The sequence below is a fragment of the Convolutriloba macropyga genome, chromosome 12 (genome assembly GCF_964194025.1).
Source record: "Convolutriloba macropyga chromosome 12, txConMacr16.3, whole genome shotgun sequence".
NCBI classification, from domain to species: Eukaryota; Metazoa; Xenacoelomorpha; order Acoela; family Convolutidae; genus Convolutriloba; species Convolutriloba macropyga.
This window is the reverse complement of record NC_134479.1, coordinates 44,645,143-44,669,762: the sequence shown is the minus strand read 5'-3', so window position 1 is coordinate 44,669,762 and position 24,620 is coordinate 44,645,143. Positions and strand designations below refer to the sequence as shown.

At 35.9% G+C, this 24,620-nt stretch overlaps 2 protein-coding genes across 3 annotated transcripts in view; both read left to right on the top strand.

The window, feature by feature from the left end:
* The window catches only part of LOC142350658 (uncharacterized), a 444,386-nt gene that overhangs the window by 14,350 nt on the left and 405,416 nt on the right, over positions 1-24,620 (top strand). The window lies entirely within an intron of this gene.
* LOC142350660 (uncharacterized) overlaps positions 1-24,620 on the top strand; it is a 33,061-nt gene that overhangs the window by 3,855 nt on the left and 4,586 nt on the right. For both annotated transcript variants that reach the window (XM_075402575.1, XM_075402576.1), the window contains 2 exons: positions 22,579-22,701; positions 23,347-23,540. In XM_075402575.1, coding sequence (XP_075258690.1) covers positions 22,579-22,701; positions 23,347-23,540 — 317 coding nt within the window. The remainder of the gene's footprint in view (positions 1-22,578; positions 22,702-23,346; positions 23,541-24,620) is intronic.

Sequence of the window (24,620 nt, the reverse complement as noted above, 5' to 3'; positions counted from 1 at the left end):
TAGTGTTCCTCGTGGTGTTATTGAGGTTTATATTAGAAGTAATTAACTTAAATAATTGGCATTTTACAAGGACTTATTTTGGTGTTTCACAGTGCGATTTTTAGCAGATATATTTTGAATAAAATTAGCTAGTAATAGCCTTTTATTGAGCGGTTCAGATGCGTGATATATCCACTAGTTTGCCTTGCATTTTAGTGTTAAGTTAGTCGCTATTTCATCTGTAACTTAGTTTATCAAACTTGGAGGTTTTCAAGAGAATTTCCAGTTCAATCTTTAATTATTTTAGCAAGGATTGTTTAATAATTTTAACAAGAAGTTTCTCAAGTTTTATCAAGTTTTATAAGATGATAGGCAACTGATTGTCAGGCTGGTTCTCCGGTGTTCTGCTGATAGTTGGGTCCGCAGGATTGTGCCTTGAGTTGTATTGGTCCTTCGCAAATATTTACTGATTTTCAAGTTGGGCAATTTCCGGCTTTTGTACGTCTCTTGATGTTTGTTAAGTACATATACAAGTTCCGTATTAGCACCTACTTTATCAGAATAATTACTTCACCAAGTACATAATCTCTCACAAAGTTATTTACTGATTATGTGAATTTATCATCAAGAAACTCAAAAAAGTAAATATTGAGGCTTTTAGGCACTTGATATGTTTGCTGATAAACTGTCACTCTGCGGTTGTTTTTTGTAAACATAAACAAATTAGAGGTTACAGGCCTAGATGGAAATGTTAGCTATAATTGGCCTTGAAACTAACTGAATATTAAATAATATAAAGCACTTAATTATGGATGTTTTAAGGAATATCATCAAGTAACTATGAGGGACGAAATAGGGGCGTGACACTACCCGACTTTATGAAAATTTTCCATGAAAATTTTGAGAAGGAACTGGGTTTTTACAATTTTTCTATAAAACATATAATCTGCACGAGTATGAGGATATAAACATATTTTTGTTGGAGCCACCCAATTTATGTTTTCTTAGAAAAGTGTTTAGGAACGAAAGCATTTAAGTTAAAGACAATTGAAGAAGTTAAGAGAAATAAAGTTTAAGTTAAGACAAATGCGATAAAGGTTAAAGTGAGGAAAGTTAAGACAAGATTAAGAGCTGTGAAGGAACGTTAAAGAATGTGAAAGTACGCTAATGTTGAATTAAGAGTGAGAACATAAGATAAAGTTAGGATTAAGAGGAGACATTGAATTAGCACTCGAAATAATCATGGTTATTTCTTTGAATAATGGCTCTAAACTTTTGAGGAGGAGACACATATGGTCAAACTGGAGGGATGGTTTAAAGCACTGGTTTAGGTTGTGAATTGAGGTACTAGTTTGAACTTATGAAGCACTGATTAGTTAAGCTTAATGAATGAAGAGATACTTAATGTGTGAGAGGAATAATACTTGTCAAACTTATATAAGACTATCAAGAACTCAAAGCATACTCTCCTCTCGGGATTGAGCTTGATGGTCCAGTTCGTCATCTGTGTTAAATCGGTCCATGGTGTTGAGTGATATGGTAGAAGTTGCAGGCATGGAGTTTCGTCGTTGTCGTTTGAGGGTTCCAAGTTCTTCTGGAGAGATGACTGTTGGCGGTTGCTTGAGTTGTTTGAGTTGTTTGGCAAGAGTTGTGACTACATCTGCTTTTGGATGTTTGGGCACGGAAACTACTGGGTTTAGCGGTACATTGGTTCCGTTGAGCTTCATGAAATTTGGTACCATTCTTCGTACAAAGGCTACTTTATGGTATAAGAACATGAAGAGAATATGTAACGCTAGATTTCCGATAAAAACAATAATAGTTAATGAAAGGGAAAGCTTGATCGGTACGTAAGATTCAAGTTTATCAATTAGTGCTGGCTTGAATGTCTTCATTTCAGTGGTAATTGGCTTTGCTATGGCATCTAGTGATTCTGTTGATAATTTTCTGTTCGATTAAATAAATTCCGTTTTAACTTTCTTCAATAAATGGAGATTTGCTTCGGTGGGAGAGTCATATTTCGGAAGTTCATGTATGTTAGGCACTGAATCAAGTAAATGGGCAAGTGGATCTGGTAATTTAACATTAATTCTGGTTGCTGGAAGGTACTGACAACTTTGTAAATCAGCTCGAATCTTAATGTTGTCACTGAACATTGTATGTCCACATTTAATGTGATTAAACAGATGTTACAACCTTTGTGAGGAACATTGATGTGTCGGCCATTTTCATCCGTACCAATCTCACTAAGGGTATAATCACTTGAAGCTGATATGAGGAGCCAAATTCCATATCCGAGGTTCTGTGCTCGTTCTGGGTTGGGTAACACAACCTTCTCTGTATCACATACTTTCAATGCTGAGATTGTGTGGTGAAACTTGAGGGTTGCTAGACACGAGGAGAATCCAAGGTGGGTTTCCATTGTCTCGTGGCAGATTCGGTATCGTGGCGATCCAAGACAGTTGTCATACTGAGCTTTCGTCAGTACTGTGGTAGTTTGTTCGTCTTCTGTATCAAATTTGTTTGTTTCAAGTTGAAGATGCACTTTTTAGTAGGACAGTTGAAGAGTTGAAGGAAAACTTGAAGATTGCTCTCCCTATGAACAAAACTGATGTCACTTGCGGAGAAGTCTCAAGTTTGTCTCTTCTGGTCGTCGTTTATATTGTCCGAATGGTTGTCATTGGAATGCTGTCGTTGGTGAGAGGAGAACTGTGATGCATGCTACTCGTGCAATAATCTTCCACCTTTTGGCTTTTCGTGAAGCCTTTATGGACTTATGCATTGTATCTATGCAGGGTAGTTACTTCACTCTGTTTTTGCTGGATGATGTGTTTTAGGTCAGGCTACTCACTCTGAGCAAGATCAAGAGCTTTTTTCCTTTATTATCCTTCACTTGGACTTGTGAGGTCCTGTTCGGGGAGAAAGGGAAAATATCTAAGAAAACAATTTTCATCACTTTGTGCACGAGCTCTTCAGTTTCCCTTTTCATTGTGTTTCACTATCTTTGGCAATTTGTCTGCCATTCGAGCATAAAATGAACGGGAAGCTGTGGTGCTGTATGTGCAGTTCATGGACAGCAATATGTTTTATTCTCTGAAAGTTTGGATGAAAGTTTCCTCAGTGGGCAGAAATCCAAATGGAACTCGATATTGTAAAACTTTTGCAATATTTTTTGGTTTTTTGACCAACTATTGCTGTTATGACATGTTATGGTGGTTCCTTTTGTTCGTTCGCCTACTGGATTCAGGTTTCTAGGTCTAGTTTTCTCAATATGGCACTTATTTATGTGATATTTACTTGTTTCAGCTGCTCTCTACTTTTAGGTCGTGTGGTGATGTGTGTATTTATTGATATTACTAATGAGTATGGTGTTTAAACATGTTGAAGTGTGGTTATTTGGTTGAATGATGGGTGTGTGATGATGGGGATAGTGGTTGGGGGGTCGAATTATGCAGTCTTTTATGTTTTTTCGAGTTTTTCAGGGAGTAAATAAGGGAAAATGGGACAGTTAGTGAGTATTTAGCTAATAAATTGATGTCAGTGGTAGTAGTGACTGATTGTTATGGCTTTTCAGCGTTGTTTGGTGCGTGTGTCAACAGTTAGTGCCTGAATTTGTTGAGTGAGAAGGTGCGCAGATGGAAATTAACTAGTTTCAGTTCAATTGTTTTGATTATCATGTAGTGTAGTTGCATTTATAGGTGAGTTTTTACTTATTATTTGGCAATTGTAGCTTTGATAGTTGGGTTTTACTGTTGGAACTAGGAGCTGTTGTTTGTATGAGCATGTGGTAACGTTTTAATTTTGGTGTGTGACTTTATAATGACATATTTTGTGAAAGTGAAATTCTGGTGACATAACGACTTTTTTGATTTTTGAGAATTAACTTTAATTTACTTGTGAATTATTGATCATAGACTGGTTCTAATGGTTCTAGATACTTAATCTGGTTGTCAGCAGCACTTGTGTGTAATTTGAACAGGTTTGGAAGAGTATTTGGTACTAATTTTCACATGTAATTTTTTCGTAATTTTGGTGATTTTTCCGCATCAGGGCTGGTGTGGTAAATATGTGAATTTTTCAATTTTTATTGAACTTTGGGCAAATTTTTTGGCTTGGCCCACTCATTAGACATCGGTGGGGAATAACTATGCAATAAATTCAGGTCTTTGGACACTTTTTGGTGAACTTTTTTGTTGATGTCTGAAAAAACGAAAAATGCGAAAAATTGAGGGCTCCAGCGTCACTCAATTTTTAAATTGCTCGGATTGGGTTCAAAATTGGTAGATCGTTTTAGGGGCTCGAAAAATCCTGCAGCGCAAAGATTTGGCGCAATTTAAGCATTTTTCGCAAAGTTATGATTGTTTTCGTGATCTGAACCTGGCTATTTTTGAATCATGAAATTTCGGTCTGAATAAGTCGTCACTGTTCATACATTATCGGTATTGAATGGTTAAAATAGTACTGTCTGTGTTTGGTACTAATGTATATTAGTGAATTATAGGGTTTAAAGCTATTTATCGGGTCAGAACATTGATTTTTGCGTCCAAAATGCTAGTTTTCAGATATGATTTTTCCACTAATTGAGCTTCGTCGAGTTATGTGTCAGTTTGGTGATTCCCTAGTGGCCTAAATCAGGTGCTAACTGTTAGTACTGATATCTGTGGCTATCAGGGGTAGCATTTTGGTAGGTTTGGAGTTGATTAACTTAGGTTTTATACCAGTTTTTCTGTGAAATGTACTAAATTTTTACTTGTGAAGCGTCATGTTTGGTGCATAAGTTGACATAGATTGAAGATAATTGATTTTTGACAGTAATTGTGGGTCATACTAGTGAGTACTATGTTGGTGGCAGCTATTGGTGTGGTTTAATACATTATTTGACTATAATATATTGAGTTTTTCACTTTAGAATTTCGGACCAAATTTTGTAAAATATCTGCAATTTTCGATTTTTTCAACATTTATGAATTTCTGTGTGATTGTATGGGTTTATTGGGCTTAGACAACTACTAGGGAGACTGAATATTGGGTATGGGCTTATAATTTGGCTATTTCATACTTTTTTTCTGGTCTAAATCTGGCTCTATTTTGGCAAATTTGAGAAGAGTTTGATAGGCTTCAGTTTTTTACTATTATTTTGAACATTTTACTTAACAATTTTCCATATTTTTGATATGAGCGTGTAGAGCTTGAGCATGCGGATGTTTTAAGCTAATAATATTGGATTTTCAATCAATATTTCGGATTTTATGAACATGTTCGTAAATTTTCAAAAAGTCTCCAAAATTGAGGGGCCCAGCGTCACTCAATTTTTAAAATGCTCTGATTGAGCTCAAAATTGGTGAATCGCTTTGTCGGCTCAAAAAACCCTGCAGCGCAAACATTTGGGCGGTTTCAACTATTTTTTCACGAGTTATAACGTTTTTGCAGCAGTGAACCTGGGTTTTTTGGAAAGGCTCAGATAGGGGATAGGTTATTGGCTATGAGGCTATGAAAAACTTGTTCAAAATGATTGATATTGCTATGGTTGGACTGCTCATGAGTAAGGCTAACTGAATTAACAATAAAATCTGGCATATTCAGGTATTAAGATGCATTTTTGATCACTTTTTCTGAAAATTACACCTAAATTTTTGTGATTTTTGTTATTTTGGCAGTGTTTTCTCAGCTTGTATTGGCACTAGGGGGCTGGGAGTGCATATTCTGAGAGCTATAGATGTGGGAGTGCTGATGGTATGGTTAATTTTTGTCAGAAGTTAATATTTTTGACTCTAGTGGGAAATAACTGAATTTTTCCTGACAAAATTGTGGCGTTTTGAGAGCTTATTTGGGTTTAAGTCTTCATGGTTGATACTGGGATGAGCTGGGACTGGTTTTTATGGTACTACAAAGCTAGTGGGGGGTCGCACTAGGGTTGTAGGGGGTATAGGTGGCTTTTATCGGGTCAGGTGGAGAATAAAATGACAAAATTTTTGAAGCGGAGGATTGAAGCAGAAGCGCAATTTTGGTTTTTTCGTCATTTTTCAACATATACTTAGAAATGTTGGGTTTTAGCGGTTGTTTAAGGTTGTACCATGTGGGTGGCAGTTGGGAGTAGCTGCTGGGGGCATTTGGGACAGTTTTTGGCATATTTTTGGGGTATAATTTACACTATATTTTAATCAATTTTAGCACACTTTGGTAGGGTTCGGTATTTTTGTCATAACTAAACTTTTATTGATTTTTGACAAGATTTTTGGGTACTGGGATGTCAAGCGTGAGCAGTAGGATGGTGTAGGGTTATAAAATGGGTCAATTGGGTGTTTTTTGTGGGAGTTATCATTGAATTCGAGCGGATTCGAAAAGTGTCAAAAATTGAGGGCTCCAGCGTCACTCGATTTTTAAAGTTCTCCAAATCGCTTCAAAATTTGCAGGTCGGTTCCTCGGCTTGAAAAATGCTGCAGCGCAAAAGTTTGGGGTGATCGGGGCATTTTTCACAATTTTATGACTAGTTTTCTGAAGTGAACCTAGGATTTTCGGAAAGGTCAATTTTAGGCTAAGTTTTTGGTACCTAGAACGGGTCGAGAGGGGTCAATTATAGCTGGAATCGCTTCTACTGGATGAGGGCTTTTCATAACAATAGGGTAATCCAGGTTCGGACAAGTAGTTTTGGAGATATATCAAAATAACTGGATTTTGAGGTCGAAAATTTTCGAATTTTTGGCGATTTTTGGGCTTTAAGGCTAAGTTGCTCAGGCTTGTTGGGCTTCTGGGGCTAATGGAGGGTAATACTGGACTGTACTGGGTCTGTACGTGCTAATGGATATAGATGGTTATAGGTAGAGGGTCGAAGACTTGACATATAAGCTCAAAAATGATATTAAAATCCAATTTATCATAGCCACTGGCGAGTTTTGGAAGACTTAAGTGTGTAATTTCTGCATCTTTTACTATTTCTCTCAGTTTATAAAGGCTTGCTAATACAGATTCGTAAGTGGGTTTGTGGTAGTATCTGAATTTTGTAACTAAACTGAAGATGTAACGTTCAGAAATTGGGTCGAAGTAAATTAAAACTGAGCCAATGTCTGGTGGATATCTAAGTCTAATTGCACTTGGGGCTGCTGGGTACCAGCTTTTGACTTGTCGGGCTAATCCCTTTGCCATTGCAAGATCTGCTGATATACAGTGTGCAAAAGAGTGTGGTGAATATAAGATATCTGTTGGAGAACTTAGATATGTTGCATTTATTTCTTGACTAAAATGGTTTAAATTTTGATTAGATGAGCCTGGTGAAGATTTTTTTGTTTGAGATCTGGTTACTGGTTTGTTTGTTGAACTGCTGGGCTTTTTCCCTGAATATTTTGCTATACTTGCTCTAACTTGATCTAGTTTTGTCTCTCTACTTGGTGTATTTGACTGTTGTGCTGCTTGTGCTGATGCTTTTATTGCTTCACGTTTTTCTTCTTGTTCCAGTCTGGCACGTGCTTTTTTTGGTCTAGGACTGCCTGATCTTCTAACTTGGTTGGTTAGGTAAGGGTTTGTTCTATCTTCTTTATGCAACTTTATTTCTCTATCACGTTTAAATCCGCGTACATTTTTCCGCTGTTGGTAGTCTGTTGATTTGAATGAACTTTTCTCTGGTTTTCGTTTTGGGTTATGAGGTCTGGCTCTTATTTTTCTATCAGTTAAAGCAAATTGTTCTTCGTGTGTTTCTGGAGGCGATTCAATATCGAATGGTACTATTGACGGTTGTGGCTGTTGAGATGGTAGAAACATTTCATCGTCTGATGAGGATGATACAAGAGGAACACGAACTTCTGGTTCTTGCTGTCTAATTTCGTCAGCAATTAACGGATTAACTGGTATTCGGGCAATTTGTTCTGCGTCCAGGTTTAGGTCAGCTAAATTTTCATCTGAACTGCTATTTTCATCAAATAAATTTGGGATTGCTTCGTCTGAACTTGAGGAATCAAATACTGGAAGATGGACTGGGGCAGTTCGTGGTCTAACTGCTGGTGCTACTACCCTTGGTGGGGCCGGTGGTGCTGCTGGAGGTGCTGCTACTGCTGGTCCTGCTAATGGTCCACCTAGAGGAACATTTATGGTCACTCTGACTGGATCTTGTTTCACTTTCTTGGATTGTTGTATCTCTGTTTCTTGCTCATTGATTAATTCTGGGATATGTTTATCAAATAGGTCAGGTTCCATGTGTTGTCTTCTCGATGGATCAGGTTGAAAGTTTACAGGATTGATGACTTCGAGATCTTCAGGAGTTTCACTTGGTTTAATTGGCTTCAGTCTAATGCGATGAACACATTGTGTGTAATTCGTATTTACTTTTCGAATGATGTAATTAGAATCAGTAAGGACTTTTTCTACTTTATATAGCGGTAGCCATTTCTGAACTTGGGAAGCTATTACTGTTGATTGTTCTAGTAGCTTAGGGTTTAAAAGTAAACAGAATGATTTCTCTGGAATCGGTTTTGCTGATGCTTTTTGATGATAATACTTTTTGTACTTCAAGTATGCAGTTGTTAGTTTTTCTTTGTTTTCTCCAAACTTTTGCATCATGGCATATTGCAGTTCATTCACAAAATCGGATTTTACTGCTACTGCATCCATTACTTTTCTGGAGAACCGTATGTCAAGGGGTTTTATGGGTTCTCTGCCATGGAATAAAGTTGAAGGACAACAATTTGTTGCTGAATGATATGAAGTATTATGAATAAAGGTTGCAAGAGGAACATATTTATGCCAGTCTTTCCATTGTTCTTCTGTTTTAAGTTTCAGAATTCGTTTTAGTGGTCCGTGAGATCGTTCTACTGCTCCAATAGTCTGAGGGTGCTTCAGTGAGGCATGTTTTAACTTTACTTCTAATAAACTTGCTAATTCTGACATTAATTCAGAAGTAAAGTTGGTTCCTAAGTCACTAAGTATCGTTTGGGGAATGTAGCTGTGTTGGAAGAACACCTTTACTAGTTCTCGGGCTACTGTGTCAGCATATCCATTTGTTAATGCAACTGCGAATAGGTACTTTGTGAAAACATCTATTGCACTCAAAACATACTTATATTGCGATGACTTTGGGGGGCCTACTAAATCAATTTGGAGCATATCTCCTGGATATGATTGTAGTGAACTGACTGGTTGCAGTTTCGGTGTGATGTGGCTTTTCGGTACTCTGTTCAATTAAAGACAAGTGAGGCAGTTTTTGATGAAGCTAATGAAATGTTCAGTGAAGCCTGGATAATAAAATCGCTTTCTGAATTCCTGAATTGTTGCTTTAATGCCTAAGTGACCTGCTGTTTGTGAATTATGGAGCCTATATATAGTCTCTTTCCACAAATGCTTAGGTACACAGAATTGTTTATGAAGTACTTTTCCAGTATCATCATAAAAATTCCGGTATAAGACATTCCCTTCAAGAATTAATCTGTTTAAGTGCTTATGGTACTTTTTTAAGTTGGTTGTAGCATACTTTAAGTCTGGTTGTTGATTATTTTGTTGAATCCAGTTTTTTACTGTTCTAATGTCTGTATCTTTTTGCTGCTCATCTGCTAAGTTAAGGCTAATTAAGTTGTCTGTAAGGTCTGGAAACTCATCTAATGGATTTGGGTACTCAATTGAGTTTATTTCGTGTTTTCGTTTAAGTTTTAATAGCCCTTGAATTTCTGTAATTGGAACATTATTTTGTCGCTTTTGTAATCCTCAGAAACTCCTAGTTTTTTAAGAAAGTTAACTTCGTCTTCGTTTATTTCGTCACCGAGGCCTTCAGTATCAAATAACACATTTAGTTCTACATCAGGATTTTGTGCTTCTGTGTCAATTTCTATTTCTTTAACTGGAATTCTGTCTGTTAACTTTAAAGACATTGTTGCTGATTTGTCATTCTCTATTCGCGAGAGAAAATCCGCTGCGTAATTAGGCGTCCAGGAATGTGAGCAATTACTATATTAAAGGCGAGTATTCTGTCTAAACAATTCCAAAGAGATGGCGGTATTACTTTTGACTGAAAGGATTGTGTAAGGCTTTTGTTGTCGGTGAGTATAATTACTTGTTTGCTCGATCCCCAAATGTAGTGTGAAAAATAGTCCAGTGCATAGTACAAAGCTAGGAACTCTTTGTAGTAAATTGAGAACTTTAATTGTGTAGCATTAAACAAATGCGATCCAAACGATACGGGAGCGTATGTTTTCTTTTCTTTCTTTCCTGCTTCGTTTACGTAGTCTTCTACCGTTAGTACAAAACCTGCACCGTGGTAACTAGCATCACAAAGAATTACATACTCTAGACCTGGTTTTGGCAATCGCAAAGTTACATTCGTTGCTTCCATTAAAGCTTTCTTTATTACTTCTAATGCCTTTACATGTTCTTCTGTGGTTTCTATTACTGCATCCTTCTTCAGGAGCTTGTAAAATGACATTAGTTTTTCTTCTAAGTTAGGGATGTAATTTCGGAAGAATTGCGTGAAGCCGATTAATCGTTTTACTTGTTTTGTCGTTTTTGGCATTCTAAATTTATCTAAAAATTTAGTTATTTTCGCTTTTTCTGGTGATATTCATTCTGCACTGATATTATTTCCAAGGAATTTCATTGTATCTGTTGCTATTTCACACTTTTCAGGAGACAATTTCAGTCCCGATTGACGTATACATGTAAAGATTTCTCGTAAAGACGGTACCAATTGTGCAAAGTTTGTTACTGCATTTCCAATATCATCCATAAACTGGGTACAATTTCCTGAAGCTAAGCATGGGTCCAAGTAATGTCTAATAAAGGAACTGAATCCTGTTACTGACTTATTCAATCCTTGTGCAAGACATTTATAAGCATAAGTTCTCGAAGCAAAGTTAAATGCTAGCAGTTGCACTGATACATCGTCTGCCATTTGCACACAGTGATATGCTTGAGAACAGTCGAGTTTGGTAAACAATCTTTTTCCAGCAAAATAATTTATTGCGTCACTCATGTTGGAAATCGGGAAATTGGTATTCACGTAGTCATTTTTCAGCAAGTGGTTTACTTTTCTCAAGTCAATTAATAGTCTAAGTCTTCCTGAATTCTTTCGTTGTGCGAAAAGTGGACTACTATATCTTGATTGAGACAAAGTTGTTATCAGTCCGTAATAATGCATTAGTGCGAGCTCTACTTGTAGCTCATTTCTCAAATGGACGGGCGTTGGAGGACCTTGTTCATAAATTGGTATACTTCTTTCTGGAGTTAACTTTATTTTCAAATCTGTATTGTATCCGACGTCAAATCTATGCTTTGCAAAAATGTCACTGAATTCAACTAATAGTTCACCTACTACTGCTTTTTGCTCATCATTGGGGGCTGATTTTTTCCACGGAAACTTGCTTAAAAATGTTATTTTATCCTGATGATTACCCTTTGGATCTAATTTCTCCATTTCTTGCAGTTTTAGCAGTTGCTCATAGATATCTCTCTGCAAGGGCGACAAGTTTGTCGGATCTGGGCACGTTTCAGGCGTTGGGAACCATAGTTTTTCATATTCTGGTGCTGGTTTCGCTGGTTGAGCCTTTTTGGGGTGTCTGTAACTTGAATTAATTGATTTATTTCTGTTAAGTAATTTTCGCTCATTTTTGCCACATTAATTAATTGAGGATCTACTTCTAACAACTTTTCAGCTTGATCAGACGTTAAGAACGAGAATTTGGCTATTTCTTCGCCTTTATTTATGTTAATTGGGTGATCAGTAATGTTCAGGACGTAGATGTAGAGAATGTTATTTTCAGCAACTTTACTTAGAGATGATGTTAATATTACTTCACTATCTTTTTCAAAGATTTCGTTTGGAATTATTACTCAACAAAGGTCAGTGAATGATTCTAGTTGATCATAAAGCTTACATTCTAATACTGCTTGTTGATTCGGCTGTAAAACTTGCTTTTTCTGTGTATAAACTCCAAATTTTTTACGTTTTACCACTCTTCTAGGTTGCTTTTCTGGCTTTATTTCATTTATTTGTAATGTTTGATCCGGGAATTTAATGTAGCTTTGTCCTGGGCAGATGCTTACTTTATGTTTAACGAAGAATGGGTTGCCTAGGATCACAGGAGTTGTGACAATTAATACAAGGAAATCTTCTGTAAATGTTTGTGTGCCCAATTTAAATGTAATTTTAATTGCTTTATCAATTTTAACTATGTTGCCGTTCGCCATTTTAACTTTATCTAGATCAGGTTTTTCTATTTCTGTTATTGAGTTAATATTTGTGTTAATTAGTTCCTTGTAGAATTCACGACTTATCACATTTGCAAATGCTCCTGTATCGACTAGTGCGCGTCTTTCTAATTCTCCATTAAATTTAACTTTAACATAGGACAATGTTCTGCCTAAAAGTGGGACAATGCTGAATAATTGCTGAACATGTGGTGTTGGCTTTGGTGCGGATTGATGTACTTGTGTTGGGAGTTGCACAGAATTATTAACTTTACTTTTATTATTATTGCTTTTGCGTTTTCTACGCTTTTTGTTACTTTTGTTATAAACTGGCTCTATTACTTTATCTAAACTAGGACTAGACGTGCTTTCGTTATAATAGTTAACTGAGTTTTTATAATTTTTATTTTGTTTTTTAAAGTTGGGTGGCTTTAATAGTTTTTTTGTTGATTAAATGGGAAATTCATACCTCTCATATTTCTATTTTGAGGGTTACTTGCACGATTAAACTGATTGGATTGTTGAGTGCTATATCGGTTGTGTACTGGACTATCGTAAACTATACCCTGTCTAAGAAGGTTTTGTGGGGTATTTTTCGTTGGGAACCGGTAAACTGGTCTATTAACATAAGCTGGATGAACAAATGGGGGACTGTCTGAAGGTTCGGTCCAATAATTACGAGTTTGTGGCTGTTCGTTATAATGAAACGGTCTAGGGGCATTAAATTGTAGTCTAAACTCTCGGTAATTATTAGCACGAGGGGCATACTGTTGCTGGGGTCGATAGTTTTGCTGAACTGGACGGTAATTAGACTGATATTGAGGGTAATTTGGTCGATAATTTTGGTATTGGGGGCGGTAATTTTGTCTATAACTTTGTCTGTAGACTTGTTGAGGGTAATGTGGTGTGAATGTGTTTACTGGGCCTTGTTCTGATGGCTCATTTTTAGGTGCTGTTCTCTGCTCAGGTTTCTGCTCAAGTTCTTTCTGATTATTTGAAATAGTAGCTATTGCTTTTAACATTTTATCAATTTTTGTTTCCGTTATTTCATTAAAACCGTCGTCAAAGTATTCTTCTCTGTTACACATCTCCCTTATTGCAATTTGTTGGCTAGCTAAGGTGCATAATTGATCAATGGTATCTGTATCTGGCCTTTCTAAGAGCTTAGGCTTAAGCCAGTTTGGCATAGACCTAATAAAGAAGCGCTTTATTTGCTCATTTTTTCGATTTTCTGACATCTGAAGGGCAGAATCTCTTGCTGCTGTCTCTTTCGAATCTACGAGCTTCAGCATCACCTCCTCCTGCTGCCGCTACTACTGTTTCAGGTGCTGGATATGCTTTATTGGCTTCAGTTCTTAACTTTACTAAGAAATTTTTAACAGTGTCTGTTTTTGGATTAAACTTTTGATTCTCTAACTTTATAATTCTGATCTCTCTCAAGTCATCCTGCGTGAATCTGTTTCTTAGAGCTGTTATACTGTCTTCGAAGACTAGTCTGGTAGCCTCTGGTAGGGTTAAGAAGTATCGTAAAGCGTCTCCTTTTAAATGTAATTGCAGAAAGTTCGCTTGTTGCGCGTTTGCGATTGCTGCAACTCCGATTGCACCTGTTATTAGTTGTTCAAACTCGTTAAAATTGTCCGTTTGTGATCCGGAAAAAGGCGTTATGTTGATCTGCGCGTGTGCCATTTCGCTTTTTACCCGTTTAGATTATATACTTTTCGTTCAATCAGTCTTATTTTCGTTCTAAAGTATTAGATAGCACGCTTAACTTAACTTAATGGAGAGATTAAGGGGTTTTAAGTGAAGAAAACAGTTAAATGAATAGCACAAGAATATCAGAAAAGAAACTACTGAAACCATTCGTTCAGAAAATAATAAAGATGGGCTGCTTATAAACCTATTCCTAAAGCTCCGGTCGAATCGTCAGACTTATATCGTTGAAGCCGTATGGGCCGCCGAAGTCTCACCTCTAAAGAGTGCCCCTTAGTTTAGGAAAATTCGTGGGGACCACGACCGCACAGGCCTTGTGGAAGCTGCACTCAAATAGGCAACAGCATAATTGACCGAAGTCACTGTTTGATTCATTAACCTCCGGAGCAGGGTGGGGAAATAAAATATAATTGTTTTTATTTTGTTTTAAATTTATGTTTTGCCCTCTTTTAGTTAATATTTAAGTTATGGTTTCAGTAATTTATTATTCTGATGTTATCTGATAATCAGTGATGATGTTATCAAGGTTAATTTCTTTATCAGATTGAAGTTTGTGACGGATAAGTCCAAATTTGCCAGATTTCTGATTTAAACTTTTTGCTGTCCAATAAATTGCTACACGTTTATCGTCTTTATCTAGCACATAAATAACGATGGATTTATAAGCTGAAGAGGAAAAAGCGCTTACTATCTGAGCTTGTGTTTTATTGTTGTTATGGGTGTAGTTGATGTTATTTCCTTCAATATGTTCAACAAAATTGGGGGAAGCTCGGCAATTATTAATAGCGGGGAGAATTTGTTCTTTATAAATTGACATAAATAAAGCACCAAAATTAATTTTACAAATTCATTTACTCACAATATCCTCGCTTGCAAATACCCTGTGTTGTTTTTGTCCGTTGTGGCGGCTGTGGTTGAGTTTGTTCCAGTTATTGTCCACTCAAACGCTTTTGAATTATTGTTACTTAGTCCACAAAGACACAAACACAGTTTCCACCCATTCTTTCCTTTGTTACTGCTTTTTGTGTTATCATCTTGCTCGGAAAGGAAATACTGGATGTGGTTCTGGATGATTGGAGGCTCTTAAGGTAATGGAGAAGAAGAGAAGAAAGAAAACAACAGAATAAAGAAAGGAAATATCGAAAATATCAAGGAATTAATCGAATTATCGGTCCGTTAAACTGGAAAAACAGTTAATAACTCCTGTCACCATGTTACGCACTGATTTTTAATAGTGTTCCTCGTGGTGTTATTGAGGTTTATATTAGAAGTAATTAACTTAAATAATTGGCATTTTACAAGGACTTATTTTGGTGTTTCACAGTGCGATTTTTAGCAGATATATTTTGAATAAAATTAGCTAGTAATAGCCTTTTATTGAGCGGTTCAGATGCGTGATATATCCACTAGTTTGCCTTGCATTTTAGTGTTAAGTTAGTCGCTATTTCATCTGTAACTTAGTTTATCAAACTTGGAGGTTTTCAAGAGAATTTCCAGTTCAATCTTTAATTATTTTAGCAAGGATTGTTTAATAATTTTAACAAGAAGTTTCTCAAGTTTTATCAAGTTTTATAAGATGATAGGCAACTGATTGTCAGGCTGGTTCTCCGGTGTTCTGCTGATAGTTGGGTCCGCAGGATTGTGCCTTGAGTTGTATTGGTGCTTCGCAAATTTTTACTGATTTTCAAGTTGGGCAATTTCCGGCTTTTGTACGTCTCTTGATGTTTGTTAAGTACATATACAAGTTCCGTATTAGCACCTACTTTATCAGAATAATTACTTCACCAAGTACATAATCTCTCACAAAGTTATTTACTGATTATGTGAATTTATCATCAAGAAACTCAAAAAAGTAAATATTGAGGCTTTTAGGCACTCGATATGTTTGCTGATAAACTGTCACTCTGCGGTTGTTTTTTGTAAACATAAACAAATTAGAGGTTACAGGCCTAGATGGAAATGTTAGCTATAAATGGCCTTGAAACTAACTGAATATTAATTAATATAAAGCACTTAATAATGGATATTTTAAGGAATATCATCACGTAACTATGAGGGACGAAATAGGGGCGTGACAACGTATGAAGTTATTTTTCTAATAAAATCTTTTTGTGTATCAAATATGTCATGCTGGGGAATTTTGTACGTTTTAGCTCCGTAAATTTCTGATGCAACAGGAGATTTTAAAGCAAATTTAACATCAGTAAAGAAAAAAGAGGTTTGAAAAAAAGTTTTTAAAAAAATTATTTAGTCACTGTTCTTCTTTTAACGAATATCCCATTCTTAATTATTACCAATAACTTTAGTCAAATTAGACATCTATATAACCGTGATACTGTAGGCTTGGTCTACCTTTTTCGGAATTTTTTAAGCTCACTAAAAATTGTCCTATTTCTTATTATATGAAGAGAAATCGTATTAAGGAGCCGTATAGCATCTGCGCTATATGTACCTGTTAATCAGTTTGAATGCAACTGGCGAGAGCAAATGTGAAGTGCCAAATAAGAAAATCAAAGCATGATAGGGTTGAAAAGAATATCATAATTTGCTCAATCGATTAATTAAACTATTGCTCTGGTTTCGAACATCCCATGAGAGATTTTCGGTAAATTGAAGGACAAACTGGAATCTACTTAAATTTATTCAAAAGACATTTTAGCTGCCATTTTTCTTAAGAATTTAAATGTTCTGTTCTGATCTCAAAATTCCTACATGCGGTAAAATTTATGATTTTTTAGCCAAATCAGTTGTCAGTTAACTATGGCAAATAGCTAACAGGTATAGGGTAAGTGCACGCAGAATAATAAAAAACTTTGATCTGGGTCTTTCTCTCTTCAACTAATTTTTCATAATGTTCTGTAATATTTGCACTGAATCAAAAATACTAAGTTCTTAGCCTTTAAAATCAAGAGACGCCAAAATACAAGCCGTGTGTCCAACTTGTTTTGTTTCTCGCTCTCTAAACAACTTTCTTCAAAAGTAGTGCTCAGTTCAACAAGTGATTGTCAGTTGTTGATTTAGATACGCTTTAGACTAAAATTTATGACATTGGTTAAAATCCACTGAAAATTTAAAATCTTCCACGTTTTCAAAATTTAGCGTCTCCCCAGACATTTGAGAATTTTTATCGTGTCAGGCCCTCCAAATTGTCCTATAAGTAGTTATAAGATTATGCGTCTCCTGACTAAGATTTTGTGAGACACAATTTTTGGTATACGCTTACACATTTTTATGTTCCCATATATATTGATTGAAAGTTCTTCCATCTGTTTTGGTTCTTTCTGGAACTGATTAAGTTACCAAACACTTCTAAATTAGCTACTTTGAGGAAGTGAAAGAAACCGTGAAAAGCAGGAAAATGGTTTCATTAGTTTTTCTTTTGAATCTTTAAGATCTGAATTCTTGTCTTTTAATCTTCAAGATCTTGTCTTTTGTCTTTGAATCTTCAAGATCTGAATTCTTGTCTTTTATAAAGGTTCATCTAACATAAATCCATTATACATATTATTAATATAATTTAATAAAATAGGTACAACGGAGCACGCTCAACCTTTATCCCCTATCCCACATACCATACCACCTCAAGCACCCGAGTTTTCCATTTTCCTATTTTACAAGGCGACTTTTTCTAAGCCTACGAGAAAATTTGTAATTTTTGGATCTATTCTGTTTCGCCCCCCCCAGTGTTTTTTATGGCCCCAGTTACAGATTATATGTTGTTATATAGAACATTACTATGTAAGGAAATAGCACGTGCGTCTGGGGGTTATAAAAGATTTATGCTCACTAAGATGGGGGACCAAAACAGAATATATCCTAATTTTTGAACAAATATCAAAAGTAGCCTCTAAGTGCTACAAGATACGCTTCTCTTTTTTACTAAACAATAGTATAATTATATAAAACTACTGAAATGTTTAGGGCTATTTACACTATTACTTTTACAATTTGGTTGAATCTTTTTAATTGCAGCAGTTTGTAGCAATTATATTAGTCCTGTCGGTCTTTTTTTATGCGATTTTTCGCTGGCCGATTTTTCGTCTGACGCTTTTGACTTTTCGTCCTCCCTCAAAAACGGGATAAACATGTAGCGCCTTGCGGGCATTAAGTGCTCTTAGAGCCTTTCAGCTCTGTTTCAGCTCAAACTGTTTTGGAGACTTATACTTATGGTCTGCAGGGCGGTTCTTAGAGGTTGAAGACACCCTCACTGTTGACCCCCTACCACTATTGCCCCCACCTCCCCCACTGCGCTGTTGCCCCTACCCCACTGTTGCTCACCCCTCCCCATCAGCCCCGGTGCAACCCCCCCCCCCCCCCCCCCCCCCCCCCCCGTGGCTACTGACGAACGACCGAACGCAATTTAATACTAATTTTCAATTTTTTAATGTTTTTGAATTTTGTTTGTCATTTTTTGAATTTCTTTAGCCCTAGGTGCCAAGGAGCCTCCTCTAGGGTTTTATAATAGGTTACTGCATTGTTTATAGTGGTAGTGGAGTGGTTTCAACATTTAAACATCACGAATTTTAGCATTTTTTTTGACAAAACGTGCAAATTTTTTCAATTTTTTTTAACATTTACCATTATTGACGTCTTTCCAGACGCAGGGGGCAGAAAACGTACTTAGGGGTTTGGTAATAATTTACTGAAAAAATTTTATTTGCCATGGAATACCTTTATTATGACAAATTTTTGCAGTTTTTTTTGTTAAAACTTGCATTTTCAAGTTTTTTTGAAAGTTTTTTGTCGTTTTTTAGGTTTCACCAGCCTCAAGAGACACATAACCTCCTCTAGGGTCTTAGTAAAGGTTACTGCAAAGCTTTTAGATGTCATGGAATGTTTTTCAAGATTTTAATATCGACAATAAAAAATTTGCAATATTTTCAAGTTTTTTGAATCTTTTTTGAATTTTTATCATTTTCCGGCACCAGGGTCCTAGGGACCTACTTCAGGGTTTATTGATAAGCTGTCGCATAGTTTTTAGTGTTAATGGAATGTTTATCATTATTTTAATGACTCAAGCTTTAGCAATTTTTGATAAAATTCAATTTTTCAATTTTTCGGAAAATTATTAACCTGTTCCAAGTTTATGGATCTTTATGAGCCAGTGAAACTTTTTATAGCTTGCAATAGGGATACTGGATAGTCTCTTGGACAATTGAAAATTTTAATAACTTGAATTTTAGCAAGATTTTTTAGAAATTTGCAATTGTTTTCAAAATTTATGAATATTTATGTCCCTTTCTGAGTTTAACGATCATTACTGGCCAATTAAGCTTTTCATGCCTTGCAGACAGGTTACTTGACAGAACTCCAGAGACTATTTTTTAAAAAAAATTTTGCACTGCGAAATCTGGAAGCTTTTTTTAAAAAATTTTGCAATATTTTGCAAATTTTTGAAATATCAGGTTATTTACTAACAATGCTAGAAAACTTTAAGTTGCAGAGTCGAATCAAGCTAAAGCTAGTCTCACTAAACCGTGGCTAGCTACTGATGAAGCCGGCTGCTCGCCGGTCGTTTGAGAGCAGCTCGCCGACGTCGGTTATGTTTTTTTTCTTTAGATCATTGTTGTTCAGGTTCCTATTGACTGCTTGAGATAACTTGAAAGCTCAATTGTTGAATTAAATTAATCGTGAGTGTTTTTGGTGACTCCGATTAATTTTGCCTTCCGGATTTTTTCGAAAAATACTCTATGTTTTGAATTCGTGTGCAGGACTCATGTTTCATTTGTCAAAAAAATTTCGTTTTCCCCGAGAATTTTTTCATAGGAACTGTAACGTAAATGGGAAATTATGTCTGAAATTTTTGAGCTGAAGTTGACATGCGGTACAAGAAATTTGTACAGTTTTGGCATTCTGGTTGATGTCAATCACGGGTAAGCCTGATTAGAAAATTGAAGTTTGATAGAATCTAGCGCTGTTGAATTTTAGCACCGGAATAAAACATTAACACAGATTTTTTTAAAAGTCTGAGCTGTTTTTTGCTGTTTACTGTAGTTTTCATTTCGACCTTTTCTCTTTGCACTGGTGTTTTCATTACTTTAGACGGTTTATTAATTACTCTCAAACGAAGTTTGTAGCAATTATGGTGGTCTTTTCTATTGCGACCGTTTTTTCGTCTAAACCATTTGACTTTTGTCCTCAAAAACAGGATAAACAGGTAGCACTCGGAGGGCATCACGTTCTCTTAGAGCCCTGAGTTTTACTATACTCTAAAGTTGCGATTCATCAAAACTGTTTTAAGGAGACAGTTTCATGGCGTGAAGGTTGATCCCTAATCCTATAAGTTTGCCAACAACCCCCCCCCCCCCCCCCAAACATTCCCTTTGTCCACCCTCTTTCACTTCTCAATTTGAACCCCCTCTCATTTAAAGTTCGCAACCCTACCACACGGAATCCCTCCGGTCGCCTCCCCCTATTGCTTGCATCCCTAAGCCCCAGCTGACTACTACCGACGCCAACCGCTCGCCGGATGTTTGAGAGCAATTCCCTCGGACGTTTGTCGGTTTTTAAGTTTATTAATTGCTCTTCAACGAAGTTCATAGCAATTCTATTAGTCCTGTTAGTCTTTTTATGCCATTTTTTGCTTGACCGATTTTTCGTCTGACCCCTTTGACTTTTCGTCCTTATAAGGTAGCGCCCAGCGGGCATTATGCTTCATTAGAAGCCTTTAGACGCGTTTAGTAGTCCTTCTAGTGCATAGTGTGGTGAAGCTACTGGGAAGGCCGTAGATTAAGGTTAAATGGTCATTTTTAGATTTGAGCCCAAAATGTTTTAATTTTTCGTGTTTTTTTTTGTCATTTTTTGATTTTTTTGTTGGACAAGTCTAAAATTGAGGCTGTTTAAAATTGGAAAATGTCTTTTGCAAGACATAAGTTCTTTTTATGACTATTTTAAGAGCTAGATGTTTTGGTAACCCAAACAAAAACACGCAAATTTATACTAATTTTCACAATTTTCTACAAGCTTTTTGGAAGTCTTTGTCATTTTTTTAAGTTCTTTAAGCCCTAGTTGTCGAAGTTTGATAATAGTTTACTGCATGGTTTCTTGTCGAATTTAGTATTGGCTTTAGAATACTATGTGGATTCGAGCTACCAAAACACCAGGTTCAGGATATTGGTTAACAAAATTTTGATTTTCCCTTTAATTTGATAAGAACTGAAAAATTAACTCGGCGAAAGTTAAATGAACCAAATAAATCGTCCTTGATCTAAATTATATCCCAATGAGTTCTAGCGGGGAAAATTCATTTGATAGTTGGCTGACGAGAAAAACAAAAGTGCGAAAAAGTTTGTTTATAATCTAATTTTTTAATTAAGGCTGGGAAATTTCGAAACCAAAAAGGTGTTATTCGAAAAAAGAAAATGTCATCTGTTCGACAGTTTTTTCTTTCTGACAAAGAATGTCTGAAAGCCAGAACTGTTCCTGAGCTTTTACTACTCTTTTATTTGCAGATGCTATCTGAAATCGTCCAAATTTCTTCAAGTAGATTGTTCAAAATATAGACAGTTACTCTCTATGATTGGAAAATAGAATACGCGTTGTGGATAATTGTGAAAACTAAAAGTAACGAGCTGCAAGTGACGCTGTCCTCTTAACTTTGGGAAGAGATTACTTCATTGAGATCTTATAAGTTGATAAGACATTAATAATAATCTCTCAATTTGGACCTAATCTTTGCAATCAAGGGATCTTGGACTACTAAAACGTAGTTACTCTTCTTAATTAATTGAATTGTCTTCTAAATTATCAGTTGGTTTTTGTGAGCTCATTCCCATTGTCAATTTCTCTTATTTATTGATCTCAACGAAATCTGTATGGAGCTCTACCTATATGATGGTCAAAAAGTGCAGTAAAAAAGTTGAGTAAAAATTGTACTGCGAAAGCAATGGTACAGATTCGTTACTCATTTTTAAAGATTCACAGTGTAAAATTTTTTCGACATAATGTATCCCGTGTTGAAATTTGTTTTATTTCATACAACGATCAAAGATGATTTCGTTCTGTTCATACTTGATTTTTTAGTATGATTCTAGTATGAAACCAGAGAAATTATAAATGATCCTACTATGACAACCAAGAAGTTATATTCAATCCTAGTATGATTACCGTGAATCATAACTTTTAATAGCTCTTGGACGAAATTCATAGCAATTATTGTAGACATGGTGGTCTTTTTATGCAAATGTTTCGCTTAATCATTTTTGCGTTTTCTTGTAGAACATTCTTTGACTTCTTAAGTGACTTTTTCACGCTTTCCTTCTTCATTTTTGAGTGATCTCTTTTTGCTCTCACTCCGAAGTAAAGCTTGTTGCTAATATAAAGTCGTTTGCAGAATAGCAAAACGGAGGGCCTGATAACCGAGTGGGCAGTGCTTCTGGAGAAGGATTGGTAGGTCAATGGTTCGAATCCCGGTGTGGTCCACTGTTTTTGCACCCATAAAGAAAAATTTATCTGGGCTACAGCCTCTGAATTAGATTGCATCGCCTGTCGTTCGAGAGCATGTCGTGTCGATATTATACATATCGATTTATCGAAGATTCAATAAACGACGCCTGCGAGGGCTGTTTCCACGATGCTGGGCAGCATACATATATTTACTACCCTCGGAGAACAAACTTATTTCTTTCTGATAGAACTTAATCGATATTTTAACTTAGTGTCAAAAATTTTGTTGTACTCGAGATGTACAATCATCTTGTCATATTAATTCTACTGCTATTGTTTCAGGAGGTACAGATGTTGGAGAAAGTTCAGTATTGTACCTGAACCCTTGCAAAACAGAGAAAGATGGATCTGCATGTATTCTAGAAGCACAGAAGAACTACACACTCAAGTTGGACTTTGAACCAGGTACTTCAAATTTATTCTATCGTTCAACCAGCTGCAATGATGTGAATTTTATTTTCGGTGATAATCTGGAAGTAATGCAGATTACGTATGAGTTTTTTTTTAAAAATGAGTGGATTTTTAATCTGCAAATATCATTGAAACATTTTTGACCGCAGACGTTTTGGGTGCTGTGGACATCATTGCAAATTAGCAGAGAATGTATATGAATAGGAAACTAATTTTTAATTTTCCTGTAATTTACCCAAGAAGTGCAAGAAATGAGTTAGAAAATAACACAAAAATTATATAGCAGCCTTATTCGGGATTGTCAACTTTTCTTGAGTCTGATCCGCTTAAATGATTTTTAAGAGTTTATTTCGGTCTTGTATAAGCGTGATAAATAATATCTTACAAAGGTGTGGTTTATACCCGCATTTCTCATCAAAGTTAAGTTTGGCACGATGAAACTCATGTATTATATAGTAAAGCAAAATAGTTTGGCATCGAAAGTCATGAAAAATCAAGGTTATAAATCAGAGATATACGACTTTTACAGCGATTATGAATATGAACTCCATAAATTTGAACTAAATAACAAGTGAAAGGAAAAGTTGTGTTGAAGGGTTCTTCAAATCGTAATAATTATTTCGTAATTTCTTTTTACAGCCTCTGCGATTGAAGAGCCGGTTCTCCAAATTGCACTCTATCTTCCTCCAGAGTTCAACTCAACAGTGATAAACGTAACAGTGGCTGGAGATGGTAACATGTGCAATGGACTGAGTTATGGCGGCTGTCCGTTACAGCCCAAGTACCTCTACCAGTTTATGACCTCAATTCTAGTGCCCAAGGTGGATGTTGTGGTAAGGATGCTTTGTTAATAATAATAAATTTGATAATAATAATAATAATAATAATAATAAATTGTAACGGATTATAATAAATAATAAATTGTTTACGGATTACGCATGATACAACAGGGCATTTACATAATTTATTTATTTTCAAATGTCACATGCGCTCCGAAAGGACACCATTTGACCCCTATGGATCGTTTTCAGGCGCCTTTGTGAGGAAGATAAACAAAAGAGTTTGTTAGGTTTCCTTCTGTCAGTTTGTTGTTTTCGATGGTCAGCATTTGTTTTGTTCCATCCTAAAATTGATTGTAGGGAAGGTTAGAATTTTATGTCCGGATTGATTTAAGAGGACGTATTTAAAATGTTTTTAATAGCCGCCCTCATCTTCTCAGCCGGCTATTATTGCGCTCGTATTTTTTTTTTACTTCGTCAAACTTTTCGCTTTACCATTTTGCCGCTTTTTCGACATTTTGCGTGAAATCTTTTTGACTTCTCTAGGCTAGTTTCTCTCTTCCTTCATTCTGCTAAAAGTGAATTTGAACATCAGTTGCTAAGCAAAGCAATTCAAAATGAACGGAGTCGGTATAAAAAATTGAAGTCAGAAATAGAAACGGGATAAACCCATAAAGCCCAATTTTAGATGCCCGCTATTTGAACGTCGTTCCTATAAGTCTTAGTTACCACCTCTAATGGTTATTGGTGTTGATAGTAGCCCCTGTAGCCTCTCTCTAAGAAACAGAAGTATGTTCAACTACGAAATGCCATCAAAATAAATCGGACTTAAAAAATATTTTTGTACAAAAATCTTTTTTTTTTCAATATATTCTATTCGTTCAATCTCAATCATGCTTATTGGAATCAATGGCGGCTATTTTCCGGCAATCTGCCGGGTTTGTTTTTTTCGCATTTCACTGTTTTATTGAATGCTAGTTGCCAGAAAACGCAATAAAAATGCTTAATGTGATTGTTAATTTTGCTTTGTTTCCTTCCGTCACCTTGTTGTTTTCGATGGTCAGCATTTGTTTTTTCCCTTTCTATATTTTGCCACCCTAAGAATTGCCTGAACAACGGTTGCACTTTTCTTCT